The 17,033-nt window shown below is 31.6% G+C and overlaps 2 protein-coding genes across 2 annotated transcripts; both read left to right on the top strand.

Moving 5' to 3' along the window:
* The first annotated feature begins 1,745 nt into the window (after positions 1–1,745).
* On the top strand, positions 1,746–5,390 carry LOC114727636 (probable acyl-[acyl-carrier-protein]--UDP-N-acetylglucosamine O-acyltransferase, mitochondrial). Its single transcript, XM_028914324.1, has 10 exons — positions 1,746–2,157; positions 2,263–2,360; positions 2,915–3,039; positions 3,150–3,258; positions 3,953–4,045; positions 4,120–4,236; positions 4,343–4,426; positions 4,709–4,813; positions 4,902–4,988; positions 5,084–5,390. Exons 1-10 carry the CDS (start codon positions 2,076–2,078, stop codon positions 5,201–5,203), a joined length of 1,020 nt encoding a protein of 339 aa, XP_028770157.1. The 5' UTR covers positions 1,746–2,075; the 3' UTR covers positions 5,204–5,390.
* Positions 5,391–14,406: 9,016 nt separating this feature from the next.
* On the top strand, positions 14,407–15,789 carry LOC114727638 (transcription factor MYBS3). The gene is made up of 3 exons (XM_028914325.1): positions 14,407–14,791; positions 14,878–15,074; positions 15,354–15,789. The coding sequence occupies exons 1-3, from the start codon at positions 14,467–14,469 to the stop codon at positions 15,642–15,644; spliced, it is 813 nt and encodes a 270-aa protein (XP_028770158.1). The 5' UTR covers positions 14,407–14,466; the 3' UTR covers positions 15,645–15,789.
* Positions 15,790–17,033: the final 1,244 nt, after the last annotated feature.

Below are 17,033 nucleotides of genomic sequence, written 5' to 3' on the forward strand. Positions count from 1 at the left end.
AATATTTGATCCTGTTGGTACACATAGTTGTTTTTAAAAATTTTTTTACAGTTATTATAATTTATTTATTTATTTAAATTAATTAAGTAACTATTATAATAAAAATTAGATTGAGCACACATATATACGGTCTAAAACATAATAGGTCAATTCTATATATATATATATATATATATATTCTATATAAGATTAATATGAAAAGCATGGATCAAATAAATGAATGATACTTTTATTTTTTTTTTAATGCACTTATGTTTTCTTTCTCTGTTTAAATATGTGTCATTATACATACATTAATTATTTTTATTATAGAGAATGGAAATGAAATGAAGCATGCAACGGGCTCTAGATAACATGTTTATGTGGATGGAGTTTTCTCAATTAACTAATTAGAATAGCAGATTCTCTCCTATCAATTTACAATTTTAACCTTAAAAAAAAAAAAGATAACAGGCCCAGGCCGCCTGACAGGCCTAACAGGCTTACTATCAGGCCTGAGCCTGGCCTGATAACGTAAACAGGCCTTTTTACAGGCCTGAGCCTGGTCTGATATCTAAACAGGCCAGATCAGGCCAGGCCATTTACAGGCCAGGCCACAGGCCCCTGACAGGCCGCCTGGCCTATTTCCACCCCTATACATAACCCACCAAAAATTATTAGGTGACTAGTAACTTTGCAAAAGGATATCAATATATATGGCACAGAATGGCTATCATCTTTTTTTTTTTTTAATAAAATGATCAATTATACATTAAAAAACAAAAGATACAAGAAGTTCAAAATAAACACACTCATACATTTAAAGACAAGACTACTTCTTGCGTGGATTCCCGTTGCGAAACTAGAAAGAAACCCACATAACAAAAACTCACGAAAATCTCTTCCATTATAGCAAACAAGGCACTAAGGTATGACATGGAATTTAATTCCATGTATTTTTGGTGAAAATAGAATTGGAAAATTTTCCAACTTCATGCTTCCAAACACACATTTCTCCCATTTCTATTTTCATTTTCATTTCCATGCTCCTAAATTCAATCATACCAAACGGACTCCTATGCAATTGTTCATATTCTGAATGCTAAGTTGTATTTAAATAGGGTCGGCGCCATTGCCATTGCGAGCAAATATACTCGTTCTGGTAAAAACCAAAAAAAAAAAAACACAAAAAAAGGGTGTGCAGTACGGTGCACACCTAAATATTCGTTCGTACGATGTCATGGGCGCTTCAGATATATAAATCCTAAATATTAGGACTTAAAAAATTAATTTGATATTTAATTTAGTTTTAAATATTTATTTTATTTTTTATATTTATTGTTTTTAAAATAATTTATAAAATAATAATTTAACTAATATATATGATTAGTAAAAATATTTTAATACAAATCATAACTACTCTTCCGGTCCTTAATATAAGATCCAATTCTTGAGTTGGTTTTGGTCCTAAATATAAGACCAATTTCTCATATTTATCAATTTCTCTAAATTACCCCTATGGATACTCCCTCAACCATAATCAAGTAGGAGAGAGAGGGGTATTAAGAAAGATGATTATGGTGTTTTAAGAAAAACGTGTCACTTTTCTTATAATTAACTAACTTACCTAACTTCTTTAATCTAATCAAATTACTTAAATGGATCTTATATGAAGGACAGGAGCAGTATTTATTATAAACCACTGTTATAATAAACTTTTTTGTGCTAAGCACAAGAGCTTGTGCGTCGCTCCCAAACTGCTTTCTAATTGCTGCCCCGGTAATCGTTGTCAAGTGTTAACCCCTCAGCAAAACCTGATTCTATCTGGAACCTGCGTGAATTCAAATTTTCAATCCAATGTCTTGCTTGTATCGACTCAAACACTAGAATCCCTTCTGCGAGTATATATGGCATAGATCAAAGTGCTGTCTAAGAGCAATTCCCTTTTGTGAGTTGTGAGGTAAATCGCATTTGTACTTTTGCTGGGTAGTTTCAGGCATATGACATTTGTATTCGGGTGAGTTTGGTTTTGAAGATAGATTGCATTTTGTGAGTTGTGAGGTGGAAGCTCAGGGAAGACGAGGCCGCACACGAACATGTTTGAATATCTTCTCAAACTTCGCGGGCCCTATTTATCAACCCGCCAAAGCTCGCTCTTATACTGTCGCTGCTTCTCATGTAATCTTCTCTCTATCTCCTTTCTTGTTTGAATTTGTACATTCTTTTCCTTTCTAATTTTCTTTTGACCGATCTTGACTGTAAGTTTTGTCTATCATCCCTTAGATGCTGCCCAGAATAAGAGGATGGAAGCTTCAGATAGAGGGACTTCAAGCTTAATTCACCCCAGTTCGATTGTTCATCCCGATGCCATCATTGGCGAGGTAATTTCTTCAAGCTGAATTCTTCACTTCACATATTCACTATCTCGGTTTTTCTTCCTGTCGGTATTCTTTGTTTCACTAGGATTGCATAGGGTCTTGTGAGGTAGCTCTAGGCTGAGAACATACGTCTACATATCGTGTCTCTTTCTGTTTCTGTTTTGAGTGGATAATGTACGGTGCTGGTGGGACTGTGATTGTGGCTGGAACTCAGAACTCTTCTATAGATAACACTCTTATTGTTGCTCGTTTCAGTGAGAATTAGTGTTGAGTTTACTGTTCCTTTAAGAGCTGTCAACTCGGGTAATTTTGGCTTGCTTGATATGCAGCAAAGATTTTGCAATTTGAGGAAGAAAAAAGAAGAGGGACATTTATGTACATAATGTGGTGTGGAATACTGTACATGTAATGGAGTCTTCGAGTATTAATGCAGCCTTTTGTCCTTTTGAGCTCATCAAACATATTTTGCACTGCTTAGTCTTTTCTAGTGATTGATCTCCTGCTATTATGCCTAATGTTTTCTAGTGATTGGTCTCCTGCTGTGCTGTTATGCTTAGGGGGTTTCCGTAGGACCTTTTTGTTCTGTGAGTTCCTCCGCAAAGCTTGGCAATTTTTGTAAGCTATATCCAGGAAGCCATATTTTTGGAAGTACTGAATTGGGAAACAACTGTACTTTGATGACGTGAGTTCAGACCTAGGACTTTCATACTTTCCAAATTTTCTGCTTTCTGCTTGGAATAATTTCTATTGGACCATCATTTGATCACATATTTGGGGAAATATATTTGGCAGCGGTGCAGTTGTTGGTGACGATCTTCCTGGATGTACCATCATCGGAAGAAATAATATAATAGGGTATCATGCTGTAATTGGTGTGAAATGTCAAGACTTGAAATATAAGGTACCTTATCAGTTGCTATTCACATTAAGGGACTCTGTCTGTGTGTCGTGATTTATCTTATTGACAGCACTCACTCTATGTCAATTTACCCTTTGGGTTCTGATTGTTGAAATAGAAATCATGTTATCATAGTTATATTCATGCCGTTGGGAGTTGGGACTAAATTAATGCATAACATGAAATGACTAGTAGAGTGGCATTCTCATCATGAATGTTATAACCTCTATTATTCTAGGCTTTTTGGATATTTTCTTAAAGTATATAGACAACTAATCACTTGGCATACCCTAGTTAGTTCTAACTGAGAGTAAAGACATAAACCACCATGGAAGACTCATGCAACAGGAGATTGTGTCTAAGAACCTCACAAGGCACGGTAGACCTGTAACGGAAAACTATGAAGTAGAGATCCTAACAAACAGATGTCTAAAATAGTGATTTTTTGTGGATGCTTATTTTCGATGTCACATGCCTAAAGACCACTTGCTAACCCGCAAATGTACTTAGCAATTAGAATGTCCTGCTATATGCTGTAACTCTTTAAGCCAGATAGCTAATGACCTCTTTATCAAACTATGAACGGGCTGAATTATATTACATGTACATATTTCATGTGTAGCATGGTCATGTAATTCATCTCTCTTTGTTGTTCTTTTGGGTCATAATTAATGCTCCTAATTATACTGCTATTTAGCCAGAGGATGAATGTTTCCTGGAAGTTGGTGACAACAATGATATTAGGGAACATACTTCAATCCACCGATCTTCAAAGTCAACTGATAGGACCGTAAGAAGATTGCCCATTTGTTTATGTGTGTGTGTATGTAGTTTTTAATACTCTAACTGGGGCAGTATGATCAGGTTATTGGGAATAACAATCTCATCATGGGATCTTGTCATATTGCTCATGATTGCATAATTGGTAACGACAATATTTTTGCAAATAATACTCTTCTAGCTGGGCATGTCGTAGTTGAGGTATGCCCTTTTCAAACAAATGATTTTTGTTTTAAGGAAGAGAAATTCATGCAATTTTTTTTAGCATGTATGATTGTAAAATTAATCTGAACTTTTCAAAATGTAGGACTATATTCACACTGCAGGTGCTGTCGTCGTTCACCAATTCTGCCATGTTGGCTCCTACTCTTTTCTTGGTGGTGGTTCTGTGGTAAGGTCATCCCCTCGGTCTGCTGGCTTTGAGTCACTATTATGCTAAAAAGGGTTTTTTCCTTAGTTTTGGAATGTAATATGCCATTATAATAGCTGAAATTTATAGTAGTGCCAGTCTCTGTAGACGGAGTCTTGCACATAAGGATTATGTCCACTTTGCATTAAATTGCTAATACTAGGAGGCCTTTATTGAATAACTTGTTGAGCAACAAACTTCTACAGTTAGTTTATGCCAAACGAGTTGCCGCAGCTATAATGTCTTGTAGTTGCATAAATGAAGGTTTCACAAGATGTCCCCAGATACATGATGGTGTCTGGAGAAAGAGCTGAACTTCGTGGTCTAAATGTAGTGGGCCTTACTCGACGTGGATTCAGCAATGCAGAGGTCCTTTCTGATAAAATGTTAAATTCATTTAATTTCAATTTAAATTAGATCTTATTTTGCAACTAATAATTCTCACGCAACATTCTAGATCAGAGGCCTTAGAACAGCTTATCGAAAGATATTCATGCCCTCGTATGCAAATGCTAGGTCCTTTGAAGAAAGGCTTACTGATGTGGTATTCTCTTTTGCTTTTATGCTGCTTTGAGTAATTAGGTTATGGATCTGGAGGCCTCCTTCTGGGGTCAAATCTTAATTGAACTACTTTTGCAGGAGAAGCGTGAAGAATTGACTCACTTTCCTGCTGTGCGTACAATGTTGAAATCTATCCGTGATTCTTTTGTAGAAGATCGACGCGGAATATGCAAGTTCAGAGACTTGATTAGCTCTTGAAGCATGATAGAGGGAGCATACACATACACAGATATACCAAGGGGTTCTGCGCCACTCTTCCTGTTTCATTACATGCTTTACTTATAAATACTCTGCTTGCCATCCCCATTTAACAAGGACTTCTTGTGTCAAGGAAATCAACTTGTGATTAGAATACTATATTACATAATTGTGTTTAGTGTAAAGAGTCGATAGTTTTGCAGATATATCATGCAGTTTTTAGCTTAAATTACAAGTTCATGTGCGTTCTATGGGGTAAACCATGACAGGTGGTCTGGCAGCTGTGTAAAATCCGTGGACACTGAAGCGATTTTGGCATGACGAGCAGTTATTATGATATAAAAGAAATTTTTTTGGAACAATTAATTCTTGTATGTTTCCAAATATTGATTTCTGAAACGGAGATTTCAAGAGGTATAGTAGTGCCAGTACAGTTTTGCATTAATGGCATAGCTACTTTTGTTCTGCGTAATCTTTAGACCATAAGAACTTCAAATTATGGCATGAAACGAGTTGCTTCCTTCTTACTTACCAGTTGTAATTTTGGATTCAGGTAATTGACTTCAGCAGTTATGTGGGAAATGTGTAAGAGATTCTAAAGCTAGATAATGAAGGATCATTTAGCAGCCTGTTTTTCCCCCTGTTATGACAATCATTTCTGGTTTCAACGGCTGATTGATTTTGGACTCCAAGTTTTCCCCTTCTTGATTTGTTTATTCAGGATCTAAAGAGCTCATTTAATGTTAATTTAATCTATATTGATTAGTGCCTTAAATTGTTTATAGTCTACTCCTTCTGATAGCTCTGATTGGAATTATTGGGGAGATGAGATATAGTATACTGTGATATTGACTCATAATTATGAATCATTATCTGCAAATGTGTCGTCAAGCAATTATAAAATAATACTACCTCTGGTTCTAATATAAGAGTTAGATACGGGTAACTGATTTAAAAATATTAAGAAAATTAGTTAAGTTGGTTATATAAAATAAATGGGTGTTTACTTTCCTATAATAACCTAATCATATATATTAGAATTACCTCTTGATAGAATCACTTAACATGTGCAATCAATAGAAATATTTTAGTAAGAAATTTATAAATTTAGCAATCCATAAGAATTACCTCTTGTTTAGTTTTTATATTAAGGTCAGGAGGTAGTATTCATTGTAATAGTATTTTTTATGGTAAAAGAATGAAAGGTATCTAGTTATCTACTAATATCAACATCAAAGAATTCAACCAACCAAAATGTAATCCTTTTTCCATTGTAGAAATACAACATATGACACAGTTATTTGTATCAGGATTATATATGATTCTCTTTCCTAGAATCGAACCAAACATGTTGTAAGGCATTGGTCCTTATCACCTATATCAACCCTCATTGGTTGTTATATTTGTAACTTTTGACTTAAAGAAAGTGATTACTCTGGATTACAACTCTTTGCAAAATTAGAAAGCCACATCAAAGTGTATTAGAAAATTGCAAGATTTACTTCAACTTAATTAACAAAACTCAAAGTGCTCATCTCTTTGATCCTTCACCACCACCAAGTGGAGTTCCACTGAAACAGACAAAATATCTCAGTTATCAAAGTGCATGTACATTGGACATTTAGTGATACCCATACTTTCTACTGTTGTTCTTTCTTTCTTTCTTTAGTATATAATATGATAATAAGAATGAATGATACGATCAAAAAGCAAATGGGAGACTAACTACCAATGATTTTTCATGGTTTGTACATTATTGATTGATTGTGACCTATGAACTAACCTCATCCGTTCTTTACTTTTTCTCCTCTTCTTAAGTTTGAAATTAGTGCTCTTTTTCTCCTTAATAGACCAATGATATGGGTTTGCTGTGAATTGTGACAAAGTTCATGCCTCAATTTGGCAAGGTAAATAAAAATGCAGAAATAGGCGTGCATGGTGGGTGTTCTTATCCATATTAATAATAATATTAAATTCCAGGTGATCTAATTTATCCACAAATCACATATAGCGTGGTATTTTGATGGTATTTACATTGAAAAAATATCAATGACAATTTGTATTAAGTGGTTTTGAACTTGTTCTTTCAAGTGGGTATCCAATTCAAGTTTTGTATATGGAGAAAATTGTGGTTTTTTCTTTTTTATACAGTTATCTTAATCAGATCATATTTGAGCATTGTTGAACTCAATTGGAGGTAGCTCTTTCAAAGGTTTTTGTTTTTTGCATTTTCACAAACTTGAATTGAGACGTAATACTTAAGCATTCAAAACCCTTTTGACTAGGGTCAAAGCCTATTAGTAAAGTTGTAACTGAATTGAATTTTTCCTTGATGATACTCGACCTTATTGTCAAGAGGTGGGGGAATTAGGTGCCTACAAGGGTTTTTGTTTGTAATTCTCTTTTGAATTAATGGAATACAGTTTTCTACTTAAAAAAAATTTACACTCATATGGTCTAATCAGACTCAATTTAATTAGTTAGAATCCAATGTGTATTTTAAAAGCTTGTGGATATCATTAAAAAAATATTGGAAAAATAACTAAAATTCTTAAAAGAAATTAATATAATATAATATATGTAATTTGTTGAACTTTTTGTCTTGGATTTTTGGAATATATTTTCTCCTTTAAAAATTGAAAAAAAAAATCAGTCTGTAATATCTGTGCTCCGGGGAAAAAGATATCTATCAACAATATAATTATAATGGGATTGGTAAATGTTGATGGCGATGGTTAATAATATTTTTAGACAAGTTAAAGGCAAAAAGATAAATTAGTACCGTACTTTCACTAATATGATATTATTTTTTACTTGGCAAGTGGATTGTAAAAGATTTCCAAATAAATGCTGAAAGTTGATTGAATATTTATAAGAATACATATATATATATATGTAATTATTATTCTATTCACCCGGCACTTGATGCTTCAGAGAGCTTCAAAAACTTAATAGCTTTTGCGTTTAGAATACGAGTAAATTAATAGTGGAGATAAATGTTCTAGAAGGACACATCATATATATATATATATATATATATATATAGAGTATATTGAACAAGAAAATGGATAATCGTATCAGGCCGAAAAAAGAAAAGAAAAGAAAAGAAGATATGATTTCAAAAATACCTGATGTGTGTGTGTGTGTGATTTATTGGTGCGCACAACGTCTTCCTTTTAATTCAACAAACCAATTAGAGGAATTTTTGATATAAAATTCATAGACGGCACTATTGGTTAATTGAGCTATCAGCGCTGTGATAGTCGGGTTTTGACCGTTTAAACGCGAGATTTTAAGTTTGAATTCGTCAATCTTTTTGAAAAATTTATCCTCGGATGGACTTAATAATATCCGAATTAGACCCCGTCAGATAACCATATAAAAAAAGTTTCAATTTTCACACCATAAATAATTTCTCTAAATCATTAGTATTTATAACCTATAGTTTATCTCCCAAATTTATAATTTTATTTCAAATTATACTTATTGATTGCATATACTAAAGGAGGTTTTCATCAATGTAATGAGGATAGTGATTAAAAAGTTATATTAGGAAAATAAGTATACATTTATTACAAATAACTAATTTAATTAATTTATATATATGTACAGGACAATACTTCAATCAAGATTTTTATATCCATCATATTCTCCAATCATGACTATGTGTGATTATAAAACTTAATATAACGAATGTAAGAAATTTGACCTGATAAGTCTTCTTCGTAGGTAAAACCAACTATTTCATCGATACATTTAAGATCAGAGTAAGTAATAAGTTATGTTATTCGTAACTTTATAAGTCATAAACAAAAATATTCACTCTCGACTTCCTAGCTTTGAAGGAAAACGAGTATTAATAAGAGTCTTATGCTAATTTAATAGTGACCAAATTAAAGATATGGAAAGGGCAAGTGCATGAGTTAATTATAGTTAGGTCACAAAGCAATCCCTAGCTGCAATTTGTGGTTATGGCAAAGTAATTGTAAATTATATTCTATAAAGTTACAAATAAAAAATCTTTGTTGTAAAAAATTATTTTGAGACCAAATTGTAGTTAAATTAATTATTTGGAACCTAACTATTATTTCCCTATCATATAATAATAATAATAAAATCATGTTTACAGCAAGAACAGTATCTTGTGATGAAGAAGATTCTTTGAGGGATAATTCCAAATGAGTGTCAATTGCCTGACGAATGAATGTGTTTGGACTACAGAAACAAAAAGTACTAAAGAATGCTCCCACTTGGCTTTCATTCAACTTGCATCATTATTGTTATTAAACTAATCCGAACTCAAAATCTCCAGCATCATTCATAATATGATATATTTTGTTTAAATCATTAATTTTTTTCGCTTAGTATTAATTAATTGTAAAACATCCTAACTAATTAACCACACTTCTCTAATTAATGATTTTTGTCGAGGATAATTTTGATACTACCTCTAGTCCTTAATATAAGACCTCGTTTGACTTTTATTTTGGTCCTAATTATAAGACCCTAATCCACTTTGTCTCCTGTATTTGTGTATTTTTTTTTTCCAAAGTAGTCCCTCTAATAATAGTAGTTCTAGCCAATAAATTTGATTAATAAGGATATTTTAGAAAAGACAACACCTATTTATTACAAATAACTAACTTAACTTATTTTCTTAATCTCCTCAAATTAGTCAACTAGCTCTTATAATTAGAACCAAAGGTAGTATTTGACAAGAAATAACTAATTTTATTCAACTTCATTAATTTATATAAAGTTATTATTAGGCACTTATAATAATCATTGGAGACAATAACTTTTTTCACTTAATATCGCTAATTAACTATAAAACTTCCTAATAATTAAGTAAACAATTTCTTCTAATTAACCAGTTAATTTGATCAATGGGTAATTTTGAGGTTTTATAGAAATAAAATAATTAATTTTAACTAGTTTTCTTAACTCGTGTGAAATAATTAATTAGTTTGAGATTCAGATTCTAAACATGCAAGAGGCTCAGTTTTAGGTCTAATATTATTAAGAAGATTTTCAAGGTTTGCTTTGATCTGCCATCTACAATGTCTCAAGTTGTTTAAGCTTGATAATGGTAAGTTGCCCCATCTGCACTACCACGTGTCATGTTTTTTTTCCCACTGAAACAGAATATAATTACCAAAACACACACAAATCCAAAAATATTACTCTAATATATTCTCTTCTTAATATAAGAGTTAGTTGATTAATTTAATTAGATTAAGAAAGTTTGTTAAATAAATTATTTATAATAATTAGGTATTGTCTTTCTAAGAATACCCTTGCTAATTATGTATTACCTCCAGTTTTTAATAATTAATATAAGAGTAAGTTTGATATTTAATTTGATTCTAAATATAACACTTCAATCCATTTTGACTTTTATATTTATTTATCTCTCCCCAAAATAATCCTTATATTAGTTGCATATATTAAAGGTTTTTATAAAAGGCAATTCTAATACACATTATTAGTAAGGATATTTTAAGAAAAACAATACTTATTTATTATATATAACTAAGTTAACTAACTTCCTTAATCTCTCCAAATAGGTCAACTAGCTCTTATACTACCTCTAGTTTTTAATATAAGAGCTCATTTAACTTTTATTTTAGTCCTAAATATAAGACCACAATCCACTTTGTTTATCATATTTATTCTTTTTTTTTTCAAGATAGTCCTTATAATAATGGTAGTTCTAACCAATACACTTGATTAGTAAAGATATTTTAGAAAAGACAATACTTATTTATAATCAATAATTAACCTTGAAAAAACAATACTTATTTATTATCAATAACTAATCTAACTAATTTCCTTAATCTGCTCAAATTAGTTAACTAGTTCTTCTACTACCTCCGGTCTTAAATATAAGAACTAGTTGACTAATTTGAATAGATTAAGAAAAGAAGTTAAGTTAGTTATTTGTAATAAACAGGTGCTATCTTTCCTAAAATATCCTTGCTAATTAAGTGTATTGGCTAAAACTACTATTATTAAAAGGATTACCTTAGGAAAAATGCATAAATATAAGAGACAAATTAGATTGGAGTCTTGTATTTAGAATTAAAATAAAAGTCAAACAAGGTCTTATATTAAAGACCGAAGGTAGTATTAAAAACCGGAGGAAGTATTAAGGATGGAAGGTAGTGTATGTATATTAGATAAAACTATAATTTGATAGAATATTTAATATGTACAGCTATTATAAAGACTATTTTAGAAAATAAATAAATATAAGAGATAAGTTATTTTAAGAACAGGAGGCAGTATTTCATATCTCAAATTCTCACCATAGTTGAGGCCAAGTTTGGGGGCAAGACAGTTTAGTGTAGTTTTTTGAGTTTCCAATCTTTTTTTTTTTTTAAATGTTCATTTATCCCAAGTTTTGAAATGACGATATTTCACTTAGTGTAGTGAATAACGCAGCACTCAAATAAATAAATCATCACATGGGGCATTGGAAATAACTTCAGTTTCATGTATACATAATAAATATCATGAGTACTTCACGAATGATGAGAAGTACACGCACTTTGGGCTGCATGAATTGCAATTGCAGCATATAGTTAAATTATGGTATTAAAATACAATTCGAGTTGCCCAATTAGATCATTAAAATAGTAAATTAGTTTCTTACTTGATCCAGTCGAGTTTTGAATAAATTGATCATGTTAGATTTTTTTTATTTTTTTTTCTTTTTACTAAACATGAAACGACGCTGTTTTGAAATAAAAAAAACAATTCCTTATATTTTTATTTTGATATCTCTATTTTATTGAATTTTCTGTGATTTATATATGAATGTACTTGCAAATTAATGTTTTTTATTTAGATACTTCACATTTCATAATTATAGATATGGATATTTTACATATTTTAATTAAATTGTATTATTTTAATCATGATTGAGTTAATAATATCTGTCCAACCATTATTAAACTATTTATCCTTAAATGTTTTTTATTAGTTCAATGACCGGTCCCATTTTTCAATATTTTATTAAATTTAAAAAGCCTATGGATTACATTAAATATATGTTTTGTTTTGGAAAAGTCATCTGCCGATATAGTACTTTAACAGCTTGATGGGATTTGTCTAGTGGTACTTAACTTTTGTGTTCTTTTTTTTATTTTAATAATAATCGAAATTGAAAAGGTCATCAATGTCAATAATAATAATAATAATAATAATAATCATAATAATAATAATAGTGAGAAACTGGGACTCAATTTCCTACCTTTCACAAAGAAAGGATATGTTCTGACTTTGAACACACAATCCTGAGGAATAATACTTACTAGAATGTTATGAAAGGACGACTAATTTTCCATCTTTTCATTTTCTGTAGAAACTTGAAAATTTGAAATTTGAAATTTGAGCATTCAAATCAAAGTTGGGAAATTTTATTCTTCTCGTCCTCTTCACGCTTTTGTTTTAAATAATTAAATAATATATACACAAACGCGTAGTAATTCCAATTGAAAGCAATGTTGATTAATGGACATAACTTTCAAAGTTTCAGATATTCTACGATATTTCTTTTACTTAAAGTCACAAACCTACCTCCCAAAGATATTGTAATATTATGAAGTGAAACTTCTGGTTCAATGTTTCTACATATTGTACCACGTTTTGAACAAGAATCATGCCCTTGGAAGAAATTTTTTAATTATTTTCTTATATTTAAAAATTATTACAAAGAGTATATCCCAAATTCCCAATGGAACTAATTTAGAAGACTATATAATAATTACCCGTAAATGAAATGAAAATTTCTCACCTGAATTGAATTCTTGACCATTTTGATACAAAAATCAATCAATAATTTATTACCATAATAAAAAATTTTAGAATAAGTTTAAAGATAAATTATTGGTCAGGCAAATTATATTGAAGTACCGAGAAAAATATAATGCTATAATGGGCACAAGTCAAAAGAAAACTTCATTTCAAAATGAAAAATTTGCTGGAATTTATAATTACCCTTCACTTGTGAGATTCTTATGCAAAACTCATAACATATACTATTTCTTTAGTTCTTAAAATAAAAGTTAGATAACTAATTTATAAAAATTAAAAAATTAATGAAATTAGTTAGCTATAAAAAAATACATGTTTTCCCACTAAGATATCATATTTGATAATTTATATTGTAATTACTCTTTGGTTTGATGAAACCTAGAGGTGGTAAAATGAGTTGGCTCGCTAGTTACAAGCTAACCCACCGCAGGCTCAAGACCATAGGGGCCGATCCTAAAAGGATTGCCTCCTGGAAGGCTCACATTTTGCTAGCCTTCCCCGCTAAGAACCCGCCAACCTCCATCTTTTTTTTAAAAAATTTTTTACACATATATTTAAAGTTTTTTAAATTAAATTATAAATTTTTATAGGTCAAATTCTTCTTATTCTTATATTATTTATTAGTATAAAAATAGTAAAACAATAAAGAAAATGAGAAATCAAATTCAAAATCAAAGTCTCTAACAAAATTCAAAGTTATATGTAAATTAAATGAAAATAATAAAACTTTTTTTTATTAAAATTAAAAAAATTAAAAAAATAATGAAAAAAGGGTTGGCGGCAGCAGGCTGCGGGTTGGCGAGTGAAGGGTGGAAAGCACCGCATCAAAATGATCCCTATTTTTTTCAACCCAACCCGCCACCTTATGACCGGAGCTCAACTCATATTACCGGCTCTAATAGAACCCTATAACATAGCCAACCAATAAAGAGTCTAGGAAAAAAATATAACATAGCCAACCAATAGAGAGTCTAGAAAAAAATTATATATATATATATATATATATATATGTAAGAACCAAAATGAATTAAGACTTTATATTTAGAACCAAATATAGTTTTTCAACTAAATTTATATTAATAATCAGAGATAGTAGTTAACTATTTGCATTATATGGCTACATAAATAGTGTATCAGCCATAAATTGAAGAACAATTATTAATACCCCATATAATCTCCTAGTGATTTCTTTTTGTGTGCCACAGAAAAAGATATTCAAGAAAAAAACTGCAAAAATAAATTATATATGGAGTAATCAGCTTTGTGTGCGTTCAACTTAACCCCACCATCAGCCTCTTCACCATAATATATACCTCTAAACATATCTAAATTCTCTGTTCTCCCTTCCTTCTTCTCTCCCTCTCCCTCCCTCCCCCCCCCCCTCTCTCTCTCTCTCTCTCTCTGTCTCTGCCTGTGTGTGTGTGTGTGTGTGTGTGAAAGTAAGAATGGCGAGGAAGTGCTCGCATTGTGGGAAAACAGGACATAATTCTAGGACTTGCACATCTCCTAGAGGCACTTATGTAGGGCTTCGTCTCTTTGGTGTTCAGCTAGAAACTTCTTCTGCTTCTGCTCCTTCTTCTTGTGTTTTTTCCATGAAGAAAAGCTTGAGCGTGGATTCTTTACCAGCTTCTTCATCTTCATCTTCTCCATCTTCCTCATTCTCTAATAATTCATCATCCAGAATCACCATTGATGAAAACTCTGAGAGATCCTCTATTGAGTATCTGTCAGATGGCCTAATAGATGCTGCAGCACAAGACAGAAGAAAAGGTACACACACACACATCTATATTTCTCTCCTTGGAGGTTTAATAATCTTTCGTTTGTTTCAATTAACATCACAAACTTATATATAGGAATAGGTTGGACAGAAGATGAACACAGAAGATTTCTGGTTGGGCTCGAGAAGCTTGGGAAAGGAGATTGGAGAGGAATCTCCAGAAATTATGTCACAACAAGAACACCTACTCAAGTAGCTAGTCATGCTCAGAAATATTTTCTTCGACTCGCTGCTGTCAATAAGAAGAAGAGACGATCAAGCCTCTTTGACATGGTATAATACTACATCACAAGTACTTATATAGAGACCATGTTGATGCCTGATATATATAATACCTTCTGGTACCAAAACAAATATACGCGCCACACCTGGTTCCGATCTATTTTGATAAGAAGGTCACTTACAATTTTCCCAATAGTTTATTAGATTAAATTGTCGGATTATATATGAACTTGAACTTCTTCCTGATCCCGTTATTATCTGATCTTAAGCTTTGGTATTTTGCTCAAGATTAATTAATTTTCTTTTCTGTTAAACCTAATACTATCATAGGCGGGTATAGAGGAGGATGTTAAATCTGCTATTGGAAGCTCGAAGAGTGAAGATAATGATCAGAAGGATCCTAGCTTGACATTGACGATGGGCCTAAGCTTGTTTGAAAAGAGAGATAAATCTGAAGTAACAGTGCCGACGTGGCAGCATAATAATTCCCTGCAGATGAAATCTTCTTCTTCATCATCATCACCCACATCATCTCCTGATGATCTGGAGCTCACACTTGCAGGACCCAGCAAGTCATCATCATCTTCTTCTTTTCTTCTAAGCTCTATTTGTGTCACATAAAGTCTGTACTTTTTTATGTTGTTGCAGAAATATATATCAGATCCAAAAGCTGCACTTTTCTTTGTATTAATGGTAGTCACAGGACCAAATCTATATGAATATCAATGAAACACTCGGATATTCCTAAAATGGGATATTACTAAAATAAGTTTTTATATACATGTATAAATTAGGGGGTGTTTGTGAATGCTTAAGGGAGTATTTGGCAACTCTTAAAAGTGCTTCTCAAAAGCACTTTTCTGCAAAACGAGACAAACTCCTTCACATATTTACTTCGTAAACCGTAAAAGCACTTCTGAAACCACGGTTTGGTTTCCATCCAAACACCTCCTAAAAGTGCTTCTAAGAAGCACTTTTTTACAAAACGAAACAAACTCCTCCACATATTTACTTCGTAAACCGTAAAAGCACTTCTGAAACCATGGTTTGGTTTCCATCCAAACACCCCCTAAAAGTGTTTCTAAGAAGCACTTTTCCGTAAAATGAGGCAAACTTCTTTACATATTTACTTCGTAAACCGTAAAAACACTTTTAAAACTATGGTTTGGTTTACATCCAAACACCTCCTAAAGCTATTTGGTTTTGGGATGATGATGTGAATACCAAAAACAAGCAAGGTCTAAGGTTAATATTTGTTTTTGAAAAAATAAAAGGGTTTGTCTCACAGACATAATTAATAAAATACCTAGCTACTTGAAACTTTGCTTTTGAAATCTCTGTTTCTTCATGATACATTTATTGTTTGGTCCCTACTCAATGTTTGACACGCGGAATAGAATGGAATTTCAGAGGGAAAGGATTAAGGCATGAGGGTGGGGGGATAATAAAGTGATTTTATTGATGTAAAATGTCATCTTACTGATAACAATGGAATAGACTTTTTTTTTGGGGTGCTTTTCTTTGCTTTTTGTTCCCCCCCCCCCTTTTGGGTGGCAGCTGAATGAATGATAACGATATAAATTATGGAAGACTGGTAGAACTCTACTTAGAACATTAATTTGTTTTGGTTATATTAATAAGAGAAATTGAGCATTTGATCTCTACTCACATACTAACCTACTCTTTGCTGTCTATGCAAGCTTCGAATGACTTATTTAAAGGATTACTACACATGACAAAATAGACAACAACAACAACAGTAAATTAGCAACAAAATTTCATCACTAATCTATTAATAATGATAACATTTTTTGCGACAAAATTTGCAAATTTTGTTATTAAATTCCATTGCTAACCTACTGTTTTTTTTAATAAGTCTATTTATTAAGATGACGCTTTTCAAATAGTCTTAAATGTTAAGAATCTCTTCAAAAAGGGATGTTTACCAAGTTAGAATTCTGATTTTTTTCAAAAGTATTTGAACCAATTCCTTTAGATGAGGTAGAGTTA

This window comes from Neltuma alba, unplaced genomic scaffold, assembly GCF_004799145.2.
Source record: "Neltuma alba isolate B1F8T4 unplaced genomic scaffold, ASM479914v2 tig00012505_pilon, whole genome shotgun sequence".
NCBI classification, from domain to species: Eukaryota; Viridiplantae; Streptophyta; class Magnoliopsida; order Fabales; family Fabaceae; genus Neltuma; species Neltuma alba.